At 42.9% G+C, this 22,457-nt stretch overlaps 1 protein-coding gene across 1 annotated transcript in view; it reads left to right on the top strand.

Moving 5' to 3' along the window:
- The window catches only part of Cfap53 (cilia and flagella associated protein 53), a 69,906-nt gene that overhangs the window by 6,866 nt on the left and 40,583 nt on the right, over positions 1–22,457 (top strand). Inside the window, exons 2-6 of the mRNA XM_034517794.2 lie at positions 3,594–3,823; positions 5,089–5,262; positions 8,109–8,412; positions 8,906–9,124; positions 10,247–10,463. Coding sequence (XP_034373685.1) covers positions 3,594–3,823; positions 5,089–5,262; positions 8,109–8,412; positions 8,906–9,124; positions 10,247–10,463 — 1,144 coding nt within the window. The remainder of the gene's footprint in view (positions 1–3,593; positions 3,824–5,088; positions 5,263–8,108; positions 8,413–8,905; positions 9,125–10,246; positions 10,464–22,457) is intronic.

The following is a 22,457-nucleotide window of genomic DNA, read 5'->3' as shown; positions in this document are numbered from 1 at the left end:
CAAAGGTGAAGTTAGTTTGTAAAAAAAACCAGTGACTTCTAGTGAAGTCGCAAACAAAGTGGTGAATCAGAGAAAGATCTGACAGAACAGGATATGCCCAGCTCTCATAAGAAGAGAGAGGAAAGGGAAGCTAGTTAAGACAGAGCAGTGTAAATAAAGGGAGACAGTTTCGCCAAGACAGTTATAGATACAGGTTTCAGGGAGAGAACAAGCTAGACACAGGTAAAGACAGAACGAGCCAGAGAATGAGGGGCCAAAAGATTAGCACAGATGGCCAATGTCAGTATGGGGCCAAGCAGAGCAATTCAGTCAGAGGCTGGGAGAGAAGTCAGATTGAATCAGTCAGTGTAGAGAGCAGTTTGAGCCAGAACAGCTAAGCTGAACCAGCCAGCCAGAGTTCAGAAAGAACAAGAAAGGGTGAATATATCTTTAATTTTTTCAAACTTTATTTTTAATGATGGTTCTTAAATGCTTTAGTGTTCCTTGTAGCCCACCACCTACCAGAGGGAGTGGGAAAGAAAGGATATGGGAGAAGTAGACCTGTTTAGAAAGGTTCTTTGGAGCAACTCCCATCTGTGTTGTCCTGAAATAAGCAGTTCAGTTCACAGGTCAGCAGGAAGCAGCAGCTCCATCCACTTGCAAACACTTCACTGATACACCAACAGTCCAGTTTGGTAGAGTTGGGTTAGCAACAGTAGTGACACAACCTAGCAAAGGCAGCCAGGCCTCAGCCTCGGCTCGAGTCAGCAAAAGGGACCCACAGGAGAAGTCCTCGGCTGTGCCTCTCTCAAGGAAATAAGGATCAGCAAAGTTGCAAGAACCACAAGCATTGTACAACTAGCTGTACCACCAAGCCTAGCTCTGTCTCCATCACTTCGTCACTCTGTCAAGTTTAATTCATATCTTCTTAACATATCATGTCCTCCATATGTCTTACCTCAGCAGGAGTCTTACCACAGCACATGCATCCAGTCAGCCCAAGTCCCTGGAAGTGGCAACAAACTGCAGTACTCCTCCAGAAGTTTTTTTTTTTTTTTTTTTTTTTTTTTTTTTTTTATGTGTATGTATGTTTCTCTCTATGGAGTCCAGATAAATGCAGCTCAACTATGCTATGTAGGGCAGACTAATACATGCATGTCATTAGCAAAGAATCTTTCATCACATTTCCTTTCATGTGTTTGCTTTAACAGAACATCCTCTCTCCTGTGTCTGCTTCAGCGAGATGTTCCTTCATGTGTCTGCCTTAGCTTTTCACCTGTGTCCACTTTAACAAAAATGTTCCTTCACATATTTGCCCCAGCAAAACACCATCCAACCCAACTTGCCAAAGAACCCTTAAGTTTCCACTTCAGATGAGCTTATTCAGCAGTAAGTCTCAGAGGCTGAAAACATTCTAGGCCTAGATTAGATTGTACAGAGGCTGGAAGCTTTCAGGACTAGGCCTAGATGAGTATACAGAGGCAGTAAACCTTGGAGATGACAGTTACCTCTGGCAAATAGATGTTATATTAACAATTCACTTCAACTCTTTCCCACATCCACTCCTCATTCCATATGTACCCAACTTGTATCATCTTTCTTTTTTAGCCCTTATAGACCAATTTGTGCTGTCCCAAAATTCTTGGATATATAGTCTTCCTCTGAGTGTGGTCAGCTTATCAGGGGATATACTCTTAGAGAAAAGCCTCTTTCTCTCCCAGCAGCTAACAGTTGTCGCCATTTTCCCCCTGCAGCTAGTGATGGGATTGTGTGCCTACCTTCCCTCTCCAGTCTATCTTGGGCTTGCACAGTGTGTGCATGCTGTTGCACTCACTCTGAACTCATATGTGTAGCTGTCCTCTTGTGCCCAGATGTTTTCTTGTCATCCATTTTCTGTTCTCTGAGCCTTGAAAGTGGGGGTGAGACTCAGGGTACAGTATATGGTTCCTTTGGGTTGAACATTCTGTAGTCTCTTATTCTTAGTGAGATATAACTTGCCATGTTATACCCGGGGCCACCCCTACTCCAACTAGTTGGCTGGCCCTCATAGCCGTGTCCTCACAATCCATCTACCTTGTGATGTCTTCCTCTTTTTTTTTCCTCTCCCTTCTCCTCCCCTCATGGTCTCTGCCTCAGACTCCAAGTCTAGGAACTGAAACCCTGCCCACTTCTCTTTTGCCCAGATACAGACTGTAGGCACAATAGCTTTGGCCAGTTGTTGTGGGTGTCTGTATTAATCTCCATTTACTGCAAATAGAAGCTTCTGATGAGGTTTGAGTGATGTATTGACCTGGTAGGTATATGCAGAAAGGGATGCAAAAAGGTGTTTAAATTTTAACTTTAATAATTATATCTACATTTAGTCAAAGGCCCTTTTAAAAAAAATAGCTGATCTATAACTCAAGATTTGACTTATTTTCTTTTATGATAGTGCAAAATGTAAAAGTAACTTTTATTTCCCTGATGTAATTGTCATCTCAGAGGCTTAACAAGCTCACCTTTTCTAGTTCTTTTTGAACTCAGGTTGGCTGGTTCAATTCAGCTGCTCTGGCTCAAACTCCTCTCCAAACTGACTGATTCAATATGGCTCTGCTTGGCCTCAAACTAATGCTAGCAATTTTTTTTAAATCTTCTGGCTCCTTCTTATTGTCTGGCTTTAACTGCCTCTGCTGACCTACACTGAACTGCAACTCCACTGCACTGCAGTCACTGCACTGACACCCAGCTGCCTGACTCTCTCACTGAGCTGTTCTCTCACTGAGACTTGCTTTCCTGTGCTGTTCTCACGAGAGTTGGGCATATCCTATCTCTGATTCATTATGTCAAATCTTTCTCTGATTCATCACTTTGACTACCTGTCCATTAGAAGTCATTTTCAAACATCCTTGCTACCTTCTAGAAACTAATTTTACCTTAAAGGTGAGTACTAAGGATGTGTCTTATTCCAGTTAGAGGGATTAAAGATGTGTGGAGTGTTTGTATTCCAGCTGGATCACACAGGCCTAGGTCTTTGTATATGATCACTTGCCAGAGCAGTTAGTTTGCTTGATTAATAGTCCTCTACAAAATGATAAGCATTCATAGGTTGCACTTTAAAATGGAAATTTGTAGTTTTTCCTGGACTCACAATCTACAGAAAGGTTACTCTCAAAGTCTTGGGCAGGACGTTGAAATGAAGTTTATGCCAGGCTCAGGAGAGATCATGAGGAACACGGGTAATATGGCTGAATAACAGATACTCTACAGTATCTCTTATGTTTGGTAGACTATGTGTACTAAACACATTTTTACTAACATCATCTCCTGTTAATGTTAGGTTAATCCCATCAAAACCCAAAGACTTTCTGTAACTTGAGACTGATTTGATGAATATCAAACTCAGAGACTCAAACAAGTTAATCCCCAGATACTTAAGTTGGTTTTGGCTGTAACTGCAGAGTGGATATGTGTGTGTGTGTGTGTGTACATGTGTGTGTGTGTGTGTGTACATGTGTGTGTGTGTACATATGTGTGTGTGTGCATATATATGCATACATGCACATACAATTTTTTCTATAGATGGTCAGGCTCTTAATTTTTACTGATTGTAAATGGCCACTGTTGTTGATTTTCAGAGAGCCAAGCCTCCCAAGGCTCAGAGGGCCGAGCAACATCTAAAAAGGATCCAGCGCAGCTACCACAAGCACCATACTACTTTGGCTTCCATTAAATCAAATGAGCAGTACCGCCTGACATGCGACTGGATCCAGCACAGCGACCGCAGGTCCTTTGGCAGTCTTGTGCAAGCAAGAGTCAAGGATGCCATGCAAGGCTTTGTCATCAATACTGAAGAGAGACGAAATAAGTAAGAATCACAAACCTGGTAGCCCAGGAATTGAAGCACTCATTTTGTATTCCTGTTGGCTACTGGGCATCAACCTCAGGGCCTTGCCTATGTTAGGCGAGTTCTCTAACAGTTTTCTATGTCCCGAACTCATGAAACCACAATGGTTAATATTGTGCATAAAAAAAACCAAGTCAAATAAAGGTCATGGCTCAGTTTTTCATATTATTATATTTTGGAGAACCACAGTGATTTGCTTTAAAACACTATTTATTGGAGGGAGGGAATATTGTGTGGTGCTGAGAGGACAATTTTGGAAGTTGTTTCTCACCTTCTACCATGCAGTTCCCAGGATCAAACTTAGGCCACCAGACTAGTTTTCTATTCTCTCAGAGTGGGTTCTGAGGGATGAAGTCTGTGCCCACAAGGGAAGCTCTTAACTGACTTGTTTCCCCAACCTCATAGTGAGTGTGAAAGAAAATTTCGAAATAGGCCCAAACTAATAAGGATAGCAGGGCCCTGTGATTCTCTTTTCCTAACCTAAGTAGTTAAAAATGGCGGTCTGCAGGTTTGTTAGCACAAGGCCCAGTTAATCAGTCACAAAGGATGTGGAGTTACAGAACAAAGGACAAAGGCCTATTAAGTCATCACAGGAACTGGCTAGCCATGAAGATAAGAAAAGTATGCAAGGACATCCTTAAAAAGGAACAGGAACATGTCTCAGGCATGTCCAAATGAGTAATGAGCCATCTGGTGTTCTTCCAACCCCCTCCACCCTCCTTGTGAGGCCAGCTCGGTGTTCCAGGAAATTGTAGTTTAAGTTTAACCAGATGTTCTAGCTTAGATAAGCACCCGCCCACAGAAACTGTACTCTGCCCTGCTCGGCTTGCACAGCCTGCTGATGTTCAAAAATGTAAAGCAACCAATCGTGTGTAACCATGTGAAAATCTCCCACTCCTCCAACCCTTTCCTATAAAAACCCCCAAGCTGATGAGTCTCTGGGTCGGCCCCTCTGTCTCCTGTGTGAGATACATGTTGACCTGGAGCCCTGACATTAAACTGCCTCATGTGCTTGCATCAAGATGATCTCTCCTGTGTCCTTGAGTGTGTGCCGTCCCAAGACTTGAGTGGGGGTCTCCCTGCGAGGGTCTTTCAAGTTGCCTTTCATTTCTTAAAACATGGGTTAGTCACTAATTCAGAAATTCAGTAAAACAAAACTCAGCCAGAATGATAATTTTGATTAACCAATTACTTAATTGGTTTGTTTGTTTGTTTGTTTGTTTCAGACTACGTGACCTTTTGGCATCAGAAGAAAATGAATATTTTTCTGAAATGCAATCAAAAGGAGAAACCATTGAAGAGAAAAAAGAAAAAATGAGAGAGAGAATCAAGTTATTAAGAGAGAAGAAGGAAAAAGAGAGGCAGGAGTTTGTAGCTGAAAAGTTAGACCAGCAGTTCAGGTAATAATTTGGAAGAGGATACAAGCAGCAGGTGCACCTGGGCTTGTTACATAGTATATTACAGAGAGAACAACAAAACACCCATGGTTAGCCTGGGAAGGGAAGCAGACACACAGAATGTAATTATTAGGAGAGAGAGCCTCAAGACCATGATGGATCCTTCAGGTGGGAGGAAGAACATTAGACAGAAAATGGTATTGTGTGTGGGAGTACAAATGGAGCCTTAAAGGGGATAGGGGAGAGGAAGGAAAGAGAGGAGGGGGAGAGGAAGGAGAGGAAAAGAGCCCCCATGACCTTGGAGCACCCAGGATAGGTGGGAGTTGGGCACAGAGGAACCTCTTCAGAGAAAGTCCCCAGAACAACCTAATGAACAGAGGAAACATGAGACTTCCCTAACTTTTGGGAGGCTGGTGGACGCTTCTCATTAGCCATTTAGCTCAACAAAGGGTACTCAAGAGCCAGGATAAACTAAGAGCTATCGGGTACACTTTGAATTCTCTGTGCACAGGAGGTAGCTGCAGGGAGCACAACTTGGTCTCTCCAGGCAGTGGAATCTGGTCTCTTTAAGGGTGACCACTGTCTTAAATGTACAATCCTGCATTCTAACTGGCATATTAAAAACAATTCAGGAATGCCAACTTACAGTAAACTATAGCCTTCGAAGGTATACTCAGGAACCATACTTTAAATCTTGGAAATCACATCATAAGTCACTTAAAAAAACAGGGACTCAGTATGTCTTAAAATCCTGCTGTGGTACTCTTTGCTTGTCTCCCAAGCATGGAAAAGTCAATTGTCAAATAATATTACTTATCAACTTGAGCACTGCTGTTGGAGACAAGTTCTTGAAACTTCGTCCCATGAAGTGTTTAGTAAAATTGGTCTGTCCCCTGTTGCCGCCATTTCCCTATCTGCCAAGTATGTGGTGGGTCCCTGTTTGTTATTATCTGGTTATCACTGGTCCCAGGATCTTTTCTGATCACCTGGACTTCTGATCCACTTCCTGACACAGACTACAAAGACCCATCATTTTCCGATCCCTGGACTCTTATGGAAATGGGTGTTAAGAGTTGCTGTCATGGCATTAAAAACTGGGCACTGCTCTTACAGAAGCCCCAAGTTTTGTTTGCAGCACATAGATCCAGCAGCTCATAACCATCTGTAAGACCAGCTCCAGAGGATCTGATATCTTCTTCTAGACTCCATTGGTACCTGTGCTTATGTGCATATACCCACATGTAGACAGAACACACACACACACACATACACACTTAAAGAAAATAATAAAAACAAACCTTTTAAAATTGTTATTATATCCTCAGGTTGGTTTCTTCATTTTGCTTTTTTTTTTATTCAACTCCTTCAATATAGCGATTGTCACTTGATATGAATATCAGTTCCGTATTGTCTTTTAATTTTAAGATTTCAATCCTCAGAAGAGATGTGAAAAGTCCAGTATTTCCTGGAAGTGTTTAAAACATAGTCATTAGCCTTTTAAAATTCATTTAATAAATACATTTGTTATTTTATTATTTTATATTTTTATATTTTTGAGCATTTTGCCTGCATGGATACAAGGGCACCGCATATGTGACTAGTGCCCAGGAAGGCCTTGGAACTGGAGTTACAGACATCCATGAGCTGCTGTGTGGGTGCTGGGATCAAACCAGGGTCCTCTGTGAGAGCAGCTTTTAACTGATGAGACGACTCTCCATCCCAAATGGATAATTTGTGAGATAATGTCTAACTTTGTAATCCAGGCTAGCTTGAAACTCACTGTGTAGTCCAGGCTGGCCCTGAATTCAAGATATTCTCACTTCAGCCTCCCAAGTACCTGGAACTGTCCTGGCTTCAATATATGTTGAGATTTATGTCAAACTCTCTGATAGAATCATAGCTTACCTGACTCGAGAGCTGAATATTAGGTTTCCAAGTCGCCAAGTCTTGTTGAGCGGTATTTAGGAATATATGGCAGCCATGTAAGTTTACACCTAAATGGCAGAACACAAAGGGAATACAAGAGTTCATTTTCACAACATTTACAGTTCAAGGAGGTCAGAAATTCAAAGGCCAGCAGGTACGTGAAACCAGCAAAATCAGAACAAGATGTGGTCCAGAGAACCATGAAGTGTCTAGCACTGACAATGGGTCTACAGAGTTCCCACTAACAATACACACTGTCCCTGACCCCTCCTAGCAGAGGTCAGGTGCTGCCAAGCAGTGGGCACAGGTTGGGGCACAGCTGTTAAGATTGGATTCAGAACTAGGAACCCAGAGGGAACAGGTGTCTGGGTTAGGTGTTTTAAAGATGAGACCGGGATGAGTTAATTCTGTTCTTGTTTGTTTGTTTCGTTTTCCAGCTCTCATTCTGGCTGTCCCAGAACTCGGAATGTAGACCAGGCTGGCTTCAAACTCAAAGAACTCTGCCTGCCTCTGCCTGCCTCTGCCTGCCTCTGCCTGCCTCTGCCTGCCTCTGCCTGCCTCTGCCTGCCTCTGCCTGCCTCTGCCTGCCTCTGCCTGCCTCTGCCTGCCTCTGCCTGCCCAGTGCTGGAACTAAAGGCATGCACCACCACACCTAGCTAGATAAGTTAAATTTTTGATCCAAAATCACACAAGAATCGGCAGAGTAAGGAGTCAAAGCTTGTTTTGCCTGAGGGCAGTGCTTGTGTCTGGTGACATCCTCATGGACCTGCCTCCCTCTCTGCTGTTTCCTCACATTTTTTTTTTTTTCTGTCTGGATGGCCTGCATCCGGGTTATTTTGGTACTGTGAAGACATGTGCCTAAATACAGCAGTGCCTCATAAAACTCCCCGAGGGGTTTACTCTTTTTAAAATTTCCCTTTCAGGGAGCGTTGTGAGGAGCTCCGCACTAAATTGGCTAACGTCCATGAGAAAAAGGTGGTTGAGGAACGGAACGCGCAGATAGAATTCAACCAGGAGCTGAAGAGGCAAAAGCTGGTGGAAGAGCAGCTGTTCGCCAGGCTTTGGGAGGAAGACAGATTAGCGAAGGAAAGGCGAGAAGCCGAAGACCAGAAGAGACAGAGAGAGCTGGTACAAAATACACGCCTGGGTCTGGATGCTCAGGTCACCAGCATCCATGCGCAAAGGGAGGCCGCACGACGGATGAAGGAAGAGGAAGCCCGCTTCCTGGTGAGCCTTTTCAAAGGTCCTGTAGTGCCAGGCTCCATAGCTGTAGCAGTTTTCCCCGCTTATTAACATAGTTTGCTTGGAGTATGGGGTTAGTCTATTAAGCACATTTCCGTGTTTGAAGTCTCACTGCTGCTTAATAATAGGTGTACAGATGTGCATAGAAGCATACAGCCCAGAAGACTGAGCAAGCATGTTGAGCATGACGGTGAATGTTTATCACTGGGATCCAAGATCATTTCCTTTTACACTTTTTTTTTTTTGAGAGATCTGTTTTGGACTACACACCTACTTAATACTTTCTTTACAACCACACATAGAACAATTATCTACAAAGCCTTATTGCTGACTCAGAAAGCGAGCTCCACTTTCATAGCCCGAAAGTGTTGTGTGTACGTATTTCCAAGAAATCCCTTAGGCTCATCCCTTACTTCGAAAGCGTGGCCTTACTTGCTTTGCTTAACTATGCTGACGCATCTTCATTACTCCTCCTCAGGAGGAGAACAAAGCACAGGTCAAGCGAGAGGACGAACAAGAAAAGCTCCAGAAACAGAAGACCAGACAGGAAACTAGGAACAGTTTGAAAAAAGCCGTGCAAGAGAAGATGGAGTCTATGCATCAGGAGTACAGAGAGGACCTGGACTTGAACATGAAGCTCGTGGGAAGGGCCCTTAAAGACTTACAGGATGAGGCAGACAAGACGAAGCAGAAGAGAGTAAGATATTTAGTTAGTGCTTGCTAAACGCCAGTCGCATAGTCTGTTGAGTTGTTAGTCTTATCATGGGTTGTTACTTTCAGTGTGTTTTATTGTGCAAAGCCCTGAGCTCAGTTTCTAATAATAGGAAGGAAGAGAAGTCCAGAGGAAGAGAGGGAGGGATGGAGGTAGGGAGAGAAGGAAGGAGGAAGGGAGGGAAGAAGGGAGAGAGGAAGGGAGGGAAGGAGGGAAGGAGAAAGGGAGGGAGGGATGGAGGACAGAGGAAATGAGTCATGAAGGGAGTGAAAATGTTAAAGGATAGCTTTAGTCCCTCCAGCAATTCGTGAGCGCTCGCTCTAGTTTCTCCACAGTCTCTTTAGCATTTGATGTGTCACCCCGTTTGCTTTATTACAGTGCATGTTGACTAACACTCATATTGCTTTAATTCGCATGTCCCTAATGGGGAATGATGTCGAACGATGTTTTATATGTTCTTCTTTACCCTCTCTAGAGTCTCTTAGGTGAACTGTCTCTTTGTTGATATTCAAATCCACCCTTGTAGGGTGGCAGGTTTCCCCGTTGGGAGTGTGCTAACACCTGCTTTAGGGAACTCTTTGAGGCAGTATTTGAACCAACTTACTCGAAAATATGTTCTCAAACATTACAAACAGATACAAAAAAAATGGTCTGAACCCCCTTATACCCGTAACGGGCTTTAGCGGTTGTGAACTAAAGTCTGTTCTTGTTTTGTCTAAACCTACAGTCACTCTAAGTCCTTTGAAGAAAATCCGAGACACAACAGTATATCAGTGAATGCCTAAGTATATAGCACCACAAGATTAGGATTGTACCTGTTAGGATGACTGCTTTTAAGGCCGGCAATGGGGCTGACAAGAAGGCTCAGCAGATAAAGGAGACTACCATCAAGTCTGTTGCTTTGAATTGTATCCCCAGGTAGAAAGAAAGAGCCTATTCTTGAAAGGTGTCCGTTGGTACACACACATACATCATGGCGCATGCGTGTCCACCCACACGCACCACACACTTGGCAAATAAATGAATTACCATGTCATGTAAAAAAATGTACTCGTTCTTACTCACTGATGTGTTCCAATAACGTGAGTTAAATTCTACACTATGTAGGAAGACATGGGAAGAGAGCAGAAGATATACAATGATTATCTAGTGCAGCGACGAAAGGAAGAAAAAGCCCAGGAGAAAGAACTGGACAGACTTCTAGAGGACATAAAGGCAAAGAAGTTGGCAGAGAAGGACCGGGAGCTGGCGCTCGAAAAGGAGGCAAGGAAGCAGCTCATGGATGAAGTCATGTGTACAAGAAAACTCCAAGTTCAAGAAAAACGTAAGGAACTGGATCCTGTCTGTCTTCTCTTTTGCTTTTACTTTTTAAAAAAGCTAATTGTTTCGTTAACATTCAATTCAAAATGATGGGTTTTGCTGTGACATTTTAATACACCTATAGAATTCTGTGCTCTCGTTTCCCCTCCCCCCCCACGTCCTCCTGTACCCTCCTCCCCCATGCTCTTCCTTTGACAACCAAAGTATTTAAGGGTGTATCTGTGAAATTCCATGAATGTTGCAAGTACTGAGACTCCTGCTTTTGCAAATCTTATCTAATTAGAACACAAGACATAAAGGAACCAGAAACTGCACACTCTAGCAACTTCTCCCCCCATAACTTCGCAGTTATGGGGGGAGGTGTTCTCAAGGTCTAAGAACAGTGGGTGCTTTGAGTACTGTTTACCTTGATAATGATAAAAGATATGGAATGGTGGGACAAAGATCCGACCTCTTTCTCCTCCCTCTCATATGCCCTTCTTTTTTTAGAAGGTGTTTCTCTCCATAGCAAGTCCATTTTTAATAGCCTGTGAGATGCTGAACCTTGAGAGAATCCTAAGTACCTGTTGAAGTCTGCTCACATGTCTCATTCGCTAGAGGCTCTTTCTGTTCCCCCATTCAACGTGTATCCTCTCTACAAGGCTCTCACTACCACCTTTAACACTTCGAAAGCCTGAGGGACTAGAAGGGTCTCCATTCCGAGACCATTTTCAGAGTTTCGGGAGGTCTTCCCCACTTTACTATCTGCATTCAGACAACATCGGTTCCCAGGAGTTTCATAAAGAAGCTCCAGTTATTCTTAGGAGGGTGAGCTTTAGTTTAAGCCTTCTGCAAGTACAGGCGAACTGAGTTCCCCCCCATATCGTGGATCTCCCTGGATCAGGCTGCCCCATACTAAGTAACAGAGTCTATTAACTCCCTCTTAGAACCCAGACAAGGCACTGCTCAGACCGTGACTATGGGAAGTTGGTTCTTCCTCCTCCCCGAGCTGCTTCTGCATACTGGCCCTAGACTGACACACTCCAAACCGTGTGACAGATACCCATAGCGGGTTTCTCCTCTCTACTCATGCCATATCTTCAAGTTCATATATTCCTTCCTCAAAAGACAAGACTTTCTCTCCTCCCCCATCACCTGGGATTCAGAGAGAGTCTGACTGTCAGTGTGCACTGTGGGTTACTGAAGCCCATACGGGCCCTCTACTACATGGGTCTCAGCTCTCCCTAGGGTTCCCACCATACTGTTATCTTCCTGTCCTTATGAAAATTAATATTTCATCTAATAAATCCCTTGCCCAAAAGGATAATCCACCTTAGTGCCCCTCTTGTTCTGTGAATGCAAAGCCTTTCAGTTAGATGCTCAAAGTGTCTCAAGAAGACCATCAATCTTAAAGCCTCAGTATGTCAAGATTAAACCTTTTTATTTTAAATGTAGGCGAGTACACTGTAGCTATCTTCAGACACACCAGAAGCGGGCATTAGATCCCATTACAGATGGTTGTGAGCCACCATGTGGTTGCTGGGAATTGAACTCAGGACCTCTGGAAGAGCAATCAGTGCTTTTAACCACTGAGCCATCTCTCTAGCCCCAAGGTTATAACTTCTTAAAGTTTCCCACTCATGACCCCTTTCACCCAGGAAATTGTTAAATGACCCCACATATATGAGTGTATAAAACAGGTACAAAGATCCAACATGAACTGATAATATATCATAAATAAATCTATTTTAAAATAATTTTGTCATACATATATTTTTACTACTTATTAAAGATACATGCAAAATGGATATACCTACGTATTTTACATAAAGAATGAAATCTTGGGTGAATATTTACTAATGAAGGACTAATAGCAGTTTCAATGTTTTTAGAGTTGACTGATGCTTTTAATTTGTAATCACCAAGATTATGTGAGAAGGCCACTTCACATAGACATAGTTCCAAATGGCAGAATTGTGTGGAAGACCATTTCAGAAAGTGTTGGAAATTCTGCCCTAATCCCAGGTGAAAAATCTATTTACTGATCTTTTAAAATGAAACTCGAGTCAACAGTTTAAACATCAACAGCAATAGTACATTAACCAATAATCAAACCTTCTAACAACACAATTCAAAATCCGATACAAAATGAGGGATGTTAATAAGAAAACATTAAAGTCTTTGTTTCTTGCTATGATCTGTACAGTTTAGACACTAATTCCACTGAGGCAATGGGGGAGGAAGAAGTGATAGACACACACAGAAAAACAGGGGTAAGGTGAGTCCTGCACTCTCTGGTTTTTTGTTTTTGTTTTTGTTTTTGTTTTTTGTTTGTTTTTTTGTTTTTTTAGATTTATTTATTTTATGTATATGAGCACACTGGCTGTCTTCAAACACACCAGAAGAAGGCATCAGATCCCATTACAGATGGTTGTGAGCCACCATGTGGTTACTGGGAATTGAACTCAGGACCTCTGGAAGAGCAGTTAGTGCTCTTAACCACTGAGCCATCTCTCCAGCCCAGAGTCCTGGGCTCTCATGGAGATGCACCAATAGCATCCTACAGTGGATCTCAGCACATTAATGAGGTGTGTTAGCTAAGCTGAGTAGAGGGACTCTAAGGGAGCATTCTAGGGTATGGTTGATATTTTATGCACACACTGGTTTTAGCTAGAGATCAAATATTTCTCAAATGTGTACTTGGGCCAGAGCAGGGCCTGGCAGTTCCCTTGAGTCCAAGGCATTGGGGTCTATGACTTGGCTATGCTCATGGTGACAATTCACACTCACTTGGGACTTTATTTACTTTTTTTTTTTTTTGTTTTTGTTTTGCTTCTTTCTTTCTTTTTAAAAAAATTTTTTAATTGGATATTTTATTTACATTTCAGATGTAATCCCCTTTCCCCATTCCCCCACCCAGGAACCACCTATCCCATCCCCCCTCCTCCTGCTTCTATGAGGATATGCCCCCATTCACTCTCTCACTCCCACCTCCCCACCCACAAATTCCCCCACACTGGAGTGTCCAGCCTTCACTGGACCAAGGACTTCCTCACCCACCTTTGCCTGACAATGTCATCCTCCCCTACGTACACAGCTGGGGCCATCTTTCCTAAACGCAAAGCTGTAGCTGACTTCTAGGTCCTGCAGTATTTCTGCATACAAAGTCTCTGGAAGTTGACTGAGAAAAAAAAACAAAACACCTTGGCCTCTGGCCTGGATTATTCCAGTCATCCTGCTCCAAGACTGCAAAAACTGGAAAGCTAGTAAGCTTTTCCTGCCTGTTGCAGCATACCACGCTCAAAGCTGTGTGTAGGAGCCAGGTCACAAAGTCTCGGTACAATTCCGCTGGCCTTGACAAATCTCAGTTAGTGACCAGGTGTTTTTCCCCTTTGGAGGACAATTCCCTCAGTGCCCTTAAAGCAGCAATATTATTTTGTTGGTAAGCTTGAAAAGGATAGTATGATTGGCTACCAGCCCCTTGTTAAGGTCCCATACCCAGGAGAATATCAGTGGTTATAGTGAGCCCTGGGCTAGAATACCTTGCACCTGATCCTGGCATAGTTTTATAAACCTGTTTTAGAATAACAGGTAATCCCCTAGGGTGAGGCCAGATTTTTTTCCCCCATGGGTAGCAATCAGAAGGAGGCCGGCATTTTCTCTGAGGATACTCCGAATTATATGGTGTCTTGGCTTGTTTGATCTTTAAAGGCTTACAGCCACAGTCTCACCATTGGGTTGCATTCTATGGATCAGGTCATTCAAACATAGGAAAGCACTTAAAACCATTCATGTCTTCACCCAAATCTCTCTTCCCAAATGAGATTTTTTTTTTTTCTAAAAGAGTTGAGTTTATTTCCCCCCCAAAATATGGCAGCTTAGACCCAAAGGTGCAATTTTGCCACTGATTGGGTGACTGTGTTCTCATGGTCATGTCCTTCAGCGTCAGCCACCAACGGGTCAGATGGGTCAGGGCCAGCATGGCAGGGGAATTGAATTTGCCTCTCTGTTTCCCCAGGGTCCAGGGCTCTGTTGAAGCTGCAGCTGTAATCTGCCCTGTAACTATGACAGAGGAGCAGAGCCCACGAGGCCAGACACCCACTGGGATCCTATATGACAGAGTCTGTCTGCCATTTTATGAGTAAATGGCTGATGATCTATAGAATCCCATATAAGATTCCAAAAGTAAAACAAAAGTAAAAATGGGAATGTGTTGGGGTCCTTCAGCTGTGTATCTCTTAACCTTTCTCTTATTTTTTTTTTCAAGAAGCCAAATTTTGTGTCCTTTCTGGGAGCCAGGGGCATGTCTCCTGAACATAGTCTATAACGGATGGAACCCCAACATTTTCATTTCTATGGTTCCTCCAAACCTCCTTCAAAATCTGAACATGTAACTGCCTGCCTCTCGACTCTGCTGCCCCTTGATTGACACCAACCACACAGAAGTGAGCTCCCCTTCCCTTTATTCTCAAGCAGGTGCACTTGTCCTAAGAGCATTCCTTCATCTGACCAAATGGCAGGTCCCCATAGCCTGTTAGTTGTATGGGATCACAGCAATTTAAAATGAACAAAACCAAGCCCTAACCCTGAGCTAGGTTACTACTCCTTGGGTTTGTTTGTTTGATACCAGTCTTGCTATGTAGCCCATGCTAACCTTGTCAAGAGTGGAAAATAGGGATGGGGATCCCTCAGGTTTCTGGACAGTGGGGATGGGACTCTGGCCATGTGTGTGTGTGTGTGTGTGTGTGTGTGTGTGTGTGTGTGTGTGTTAAGTACTTTGGAGGGGAGAGTTAGTCAGGGCCTTGGCATGGGTAAAGTCTGATTCCCCAAGTTCTCCATGTTTCACACAGGCCAGAATTTTTTTTTTTTTTTTTTTTTTTACTTTCTATCTACTCATTGTGAATTTTACATCTCATACCGCAACTGCACTTATCTCCCCATCTTTCTAAATTCACCCACTACCCTTGCAATACCCCCAAAGAAAACAAAAAATATAAAACAAGCACAAATAACACAAATCTTGCTGTGGAAGCTGCAGGGTGTCACAGTGTGTCACACGGTGTGTCACACGGTGTACCTTTTGCCCAAACAGCTTCACTATCAGTACTGGATCCTCATTGGGACTCCTCTTAGATATCCTGTTGTATCATGGAGATCCTGCAGCTTTGGTCCTGTAGGACTGGCCTCTTCATGTGCTCCAGCAGTTCATAGATGGGGAAGATGTTGGGGTGGGCCAGCTCAAAGCCCTGGATCTGAGTCTAGGTGTTAACTGAGTTGTTCAGCCTAGCAGCTCTCCTGTGTCCTTGTTACCAGGACTGAGTCTCCAGTACTGCCCCTCTCCCAAGCTGCCTAGGCCAGGGGTGGGCAGCCAGTGAGGATTGGGGCTAGTTCTGTGCAGCCCTCTGACATCAACATGGACCCAGGCAGCAGCCCAGACCAGGGATGTCTGCATGGCTTTTGGTGGTAACATGGACCACAGACATGGCCCTTGGCAGCAGCATGGACTGGGACATCACCATAGCCTCAGATGGCAATGCAGGCAGGCTATTCTTCACTACTGTCATGTTTCCAGTTCTCCTCTCTTTATTGTGCCCAAATTATTCCAAATCTCTTTCTCTCCCATCTCTCCACCATAGACTTTTTAAGATTTTTTTTTTTTTCAGGAAAGCCTTAGCTTCACTACCCCATTTTTTCCAGTGGACATTCCCTCATTTTTGGCAACTTGGGGGTCCAGCCATAGGGCATGCATAGAATTACAAATTCTTTATTTTTATCTCAAAAGATAAATTCTTTTTTTGTTTGTTTGGTTTTTTTTTTTTTTTTTTTTTTTTTTTTTTTTTTTTTTTTTTTTTTTTTTTTTGAGACAGGGTTTCTCTGTATAGTCCTGGCTATCCTGGAACTCACTCTGTAGACCAGGCTGGCCTCGAACTCAGAAATCCACCTGTCTCTGCCTCCCAAGTGCTGGGATTAAAGGTGTGCGCCACCACTGCCCGGCAAAAGATAAATTCTTATATCTTTTCTTTTTGCAGTAGAACCAGACATTTAAAGTGGGCATCAGTGAGCAAAAGTCAAGATGAATATGGGTTGCTGGTCTGTAGTCATGCCAGCTAATACTTTCCTTGTCTCTGTCTTCCTCAGTTCCCAGGTCCAGACCCAAGGATGGTGGAGGTTGGACCATAACCCTGTATTTATACCAAACGTAAGACTCAGCAGGAAGTAGAGGGTCAGGGGGTAGAAGTACCTAGAGCCCAGTAAAACCTTAATGGATCTATAGTCCTAAGATCTAACGCGCCCCCCCCCCCCGCCCCCCAGCCCTTTACCATCTGTGGAAGAGAAAACACGAGAGGCAGAGATCGGGTAGTTACTGCAGAACAAGGCTTTTTACTCAGTATCACACACGTGGAAAACGCGGAAGGGCTGAGATGTGGAAGGGGCCTGGCTTAAATACAGTCTAGAGTGACGTATTCACTTCTGATTGGCTGTTCGCTCACCACCCAACATTCAGTGACTTTGGCGGGCTCTCTGCCTCGCATCTGCGCAGATAATTGTTTACTTCTGGGAAAACACGAGGCTAGCGCCAACTTGGGGTGGCAGATTATACTGCGGCTCCCAACATCTCTCCCTGTTTAAATTATTAAAATGAAACAGCCTTTTGCGTATTAAATGTAGTACCAATTAAGATTCGAACTCAAACCCGATCAAGCAAACTCCATCTTGGGGGAATAAGCGATCAAGAGCTTATAGCCCGAAGATTTTCCTTTACCCTAACCAGGTGCAATGGAAACTAGTCCTCTGGGTGCTAAGGGCTAAGGGGATGTAAAGAGGAATTGACACCCATCCCTGTGCAATGAAGTATAGCTCCCAGGAGTGCAAGGGCTGTCAACCTACTATTCAGGTACCACAGTTATTTAGGCAAGAGCTGGCTGGACTAGACCTCTCATCGTCCCAGTGCAATGGGCTGAGCCCTTGGGGTGTAACGACTGAGGGCCTCAGTCAATTGGCTACTTTCTTAGCCTAGATAGTCAAATTTCAGGGAGAGACGCTTGCTCTAAGGCTGCGAGTGCTTAGGCTTTAGCTACCTTGTCACGTTTTTGCTGGGCTCTGAGCTTACAAACCAACCATCTATGAACACGAATCCACATCATAGGGCTGTATCAAAACAGGCCTACCTTCCCTTTTAGAAAGAAAGAAAGAAAAGGCAGAAGAAATTTAAGAAGTAAAATCTTCACGGGAAACAGGGTCCATCTGTGCTCCATCAAGGCTCGAAATCTGGATTTGCAATTGCTGTTGTACCTGGCCCAACTTCCCATTCCACTTTCCTTTTAAATAAGCAGAAAGATTATGGCTTTAAGTAAATGCATCATTCACAAATCTCAGAGGTGTAATACCTGGATGTGGGGTTGCTGACACACACCTTATTTGAACCACATCCATGAGCTGCTCCACATGGGCTTGGAGCAAATTAACTCTCTGATTGACCAGAGTCTCTTTTAAGTCTCCATAATGATGTACTGGGATGGGCACAAAGGTAGGCACATGCACAACCAAGACTAGGTCTAGTGATCCATTCCAGCATTGTGCTAAAAGCATGTAACATTTTTACAATCCAAGATATCAGAATTATTCTGAAAGTTGGATAACATAAAGAAAATGAAGGGTCTACACACACCAACACCGGTTGTGCAGATGCATTTTTAAACACCTTAATTTTAATGTCATTCAAATGGCTAGAGATATTAAATCTTGTAGCCGAAACATTTTGCACTTTATGAACCATACTTAACAAGACAAAGGCAGATATACCCCTTTTTAACATTTTAAACAGTGGCTACAACACATAATTTAATTGTGTTGAAGCAGGGTAAATTTAAGAAAATACACATATGATTTAATTTTGGACTTACATCCCTTTGAAAACATTAAACAGAGGTTTTAAATCCTCCTATGTTAAGCTTAAGATGAGGTTTTAGCCAAATAATATCTTTTAACAACTTTTAAAAATCACTAAGAGCAAATCAAGATTAAAAGTAAACCATTTTCCTTTGCATGTACACTCACAGGCCAGAAGATGGTGTTAGATCCCCACCACAAATGGTTGTGAGTCACCACGTGGCCGCTGGGAGTTTAGCCTTTATATTTTAAATTAAGTCCAGCCTTTAATGGCTGAGCTATCTCTCTACCCCCAATTTATCTCAAATATTGAAAGACACTGTCTTTGAATCCTTTTTTGAAGTAACAAGTATTTTAAAAAATTTTTAAAGCTCGTTATATTGAAGCAATAGCTTGCAGAAAAAATTTCTTTAGAGAAATCCACTAATAAAGTATCACACAATGAATAATACACACCAAAAGATTTAACCTCTTACCTTTTTGTATTAAAGCAACAACATTATATATATATATATATATATATATATATATATATATATATACATATATATATAAAACATTATATAATAATAATTATAATATTATATATAATATATATAATATAATAATTATATATATAATATATATATAATATAATATAACAACATTATATATATAATGTAAAACATTAACCATTTTCTGAAGCAATTATTTTTAACAAATATCGCTTCATGGGCTCTTAGACATTATGAATAAATTTATTACCTGTAAACCTTAAACCTCTCACTTTTACCAGAAATGTAAAGGAATGGTATAAAAATATCTTTTATGTAAACATTTATTGAAATGGTAGCTGGAGAAGACAAGTTAGGCTGTATAAATCTTAAATTTGAACTTTATTTTGGATTAATTTAATAACCAATCTTTTTTTTGTCCCATGAGAATATCGGATAAAAGCCAATCTTATTCTCTAACAATTGTTACACACATTAAAGGAATCTAAAGCATCTTATTTTTAACAACTTTGAATATAAAGGAATTAAAATAATTTGAACCATACTCTATCATCAGGCACAGCTATACTCATAGAGGGAAGCAGGCATAATTTTAATTTCTGCAGCACAATCATAACCTTTAGCCCACAGACTGTTGTAAAATCTTTGGTTTTTAGGTTTATCTCTCTTCTCACAAGAAACAATGAAATCTCAGTAAGCACATTTCTAGGATCTGGTCTTCCCACGAGAGGCGGCTGCACAGCGTTCCGCCGCGGCATCCTCAAAAATCCTTTGTTGCTCTAAGCTTGAGGGGCTATCTCTCTCCTCTGCCTGCCTGTGCCTCCCAAGTGCTGGGATTAAAGGCGTGCGCCACCACCGCCTGGCTTGCTCTACCTGCCACATGTAGCACATGTAGCCACATGTAGGACACATGTAGCAGACGCTTCCCCAAAGATTCTTTCATAAAGGTGGATTCTTTTTTCCTCCCACCTCCCCCCACCTGCCGGTGGTTCAATGGACTCTGCAGCAGTCCGTGTTCCCTTTGAACACCCCATTTTATGACCAGGCCTTCCCTGTAGCCTGCTAGCACACTTTAGTTCTGGTATGCCAGAGTAGCCATAAAACAAATGCAATGCGAGCAAGAGGCTAGCTAGTGGAGTGGCCGCGGTGAATTTAAATCCGCTTGTCACAATTCCCACACCAGGCATATCTCCTAAAGGTGTACCTCGCACACCTGCAGTCTATTAACCCTCCTCGAGTCTCGGGGTCCTTCCGCTGCGCCTAGAAATTCTGCCTCGTCTAGAAATTCCCGTGCGCCTAGAAATTCCCGTGCGCCTAGAAATTCCGAGGTTCTCGGCACCAGATCTAACGTACACCCCCCCACCCCCCAGCCCTTTACCATTCGTGGAAGAGAAAACACGAGAGGCAGAGATCGGGTAGTTACTGCAGAATGAGGCTTTTTACTCAGTATCACACACGTGGAAAACGCGGAAGGGCTGAGATGTGGAAGGGGCCTGGCTTAAATACAGTCTAGAGTGACGTATTCACTTCTGATTGGCTGTTCGCTCACCACCCAACATTCAGTGACTTTGGTGGGCTCTCTGCCTAGCATCTGCGCAGATAATTGTTTACTTCTGGGAAAACACGAGGCTAGCGCCAACTTGGGGTGGCAGATTATACTGCGGCTCCCAACACTAAGACAGTCTATTCAGCATTTTTATCTGTGGCTTCCACTTTCTTGACCTGGTATGATGGATCTATCCGGTAATCCCAGCTACCTTCACAGCTGTAGGAATACAGGGACCACTTTGTTAAGTTCTTCACAAGTTGATTCTAGTGCCCCTTTGGCTACCTTCTTGACTCAGACAGTATCACGGACTCAGTCAAGGGGAAATTGGTGGTGGGACTCAGAGGTCAGTTGGGTTTCTCAGACAGTCTGATGAGTAGACTTTTGGAAGACTGGAGGTCCTATAGTGACTTGAGACAGGGATGGTTAGAGAGGTCTGCCAACTGCTGGTCTCTGAGCCTGGGAAGCAGTGGTAAATCCCTCCTTAAATGAGATTGAGTGGGCCCAAAGCAAAGCCAAAGGAGACCTATCTATCCATCCTTTGCTAGATTCTAATGAGAGTTTTGTTAGAGTTTCTTTCAATGTCCTGTTTATTCTTTTTACCTGCCCAGAACTCTGAACTCTATATTCACCATGAAGTTTCCTAGCTATCTTTAAAGGTTTTACTGTTAACTGAGGGATTTTGACTATGAAAGCTGGGCCATTGTCAGCCCCCATTGTTAGGGGAAGGCCAAGTCAGGAGGAGCTTCGAAGCTACTATTTGAGCAGTTGCAGTCCTAGTAGAGAACGCTTCTACCCATCCAGAAAAAGTATACATGAAAAACTGTCCTCCCATGGCAGGCCAGATCTTGGTGAAGTCAGCTTCTCCCAGTTCATTGGGGTGTTGGCCTTTGGTCATTCGGATCCCTTCCCAGCTTAGGGATTTCTGTTGTGGATTTACTTGCGCACAAACCTGGCATCTGGTTGAAACATCTTATGCTAGACTGTCCAGTCTAAGAATAATATATCGTGATTTGAACAACTCAGAAAATTTTGTGAATCCTAGATGAATAACTAAGTGAAAGTTAGCTACCAGAGTCTTGCCAGTTGTTTCTTGGAGAGAGACCTTTTCCTCTGGTATCCTCCACCAACCTGTAGGTTTGAGCTGTCTATATTTTCTTTTTGCATCTTCTATTTCTTCTTGGTTGTACCATGGAGTCTCAGGCAACACCCAGTCAGGGAATGTCCTTAGAATAACAATTGGCTTCATGGGTCTTAGGGACATTTGTCAGGTAGCCAGGTCAGCATCCCAGTCATTTCTTGCCTCAGGGGAGTCTTCTTTTTTATATGGAGCAGTGGAGGATAGCAGTTCTTAGGGTCAGCCAAATAGGTTCTAGGAGGGCCAAGATATAATGTCCTTTCCCCCAGTGGTGAGAAGCCCTCCTTCATTATTGATCATACTGTGGACATGCACCAACCATAGTGAAAGCATATTGACTGTCCATGAATATGGTGGTGGACTTTCCTTTTCTTCATCTGAGAGCCTGGTCAGATTGATTACCTCTGTTCCTTATTGCAGGTATCTTATTGCAGGATATTTGATCACACCATAAACTCTGAGACTGTGTTCTTTACTAAAAGAACCTGTTTCTAGTTGTGGTGTGACTCAGCCCTTAGCACACACCTTCGATCCCAAACAGTGAAGGTCAAGTTAGTTTGTACAAGAAAGTATCCTTATTTGAAAGTGATATCTAATTAAGTGGGCAGACAAAGTGACAAATCAGAGAAAGATTTTACTTAATAGGATATGTCCAACTCTCATGAGAAGAGAGAGGAAAAGGAAGCTACTTAAGAGAAAGCAGTCCAGTGAGAGTGGAGGAGGAGGAGGCAGTATTACTGAGAGAGTTTCACATGGACAGGTTGGAGAGAGAACAAGCTAGATGCAGGTAAAGATAGAATATGCCAGAGAATGAGAAGGAATCAGAAGATTAGAACATATTACTAAATTTAGAATGAGGCCAAGCAGAGTAATTCAGTCAGAGGCCAAAGGAGAGATAGCTTGAATCAATCAATATGGAGAAGAATTTTGAGCCAGAACAGCTGAGTTGAC

This window comes from Arvicanthis niloticus, chromosome 14 (assembly GCF_011762505.2).
Source record: "Arvicanthis niloticus isolate mArvNil1 chromosome 14, mArvNil1.pat.X, whole genome shotgun sequence".
In the NCBI taxonomy this organism is placed as follows: domain Eukaryota; kingdom Metazoa; phylum Chordata; class Mammalia; order Rodentia; family Muridae; genus Arvicanthis; species Arvicanthis niloticus.
This window is presented reverse-complemented; position numbering and strand designations above follow the sequence as displayed.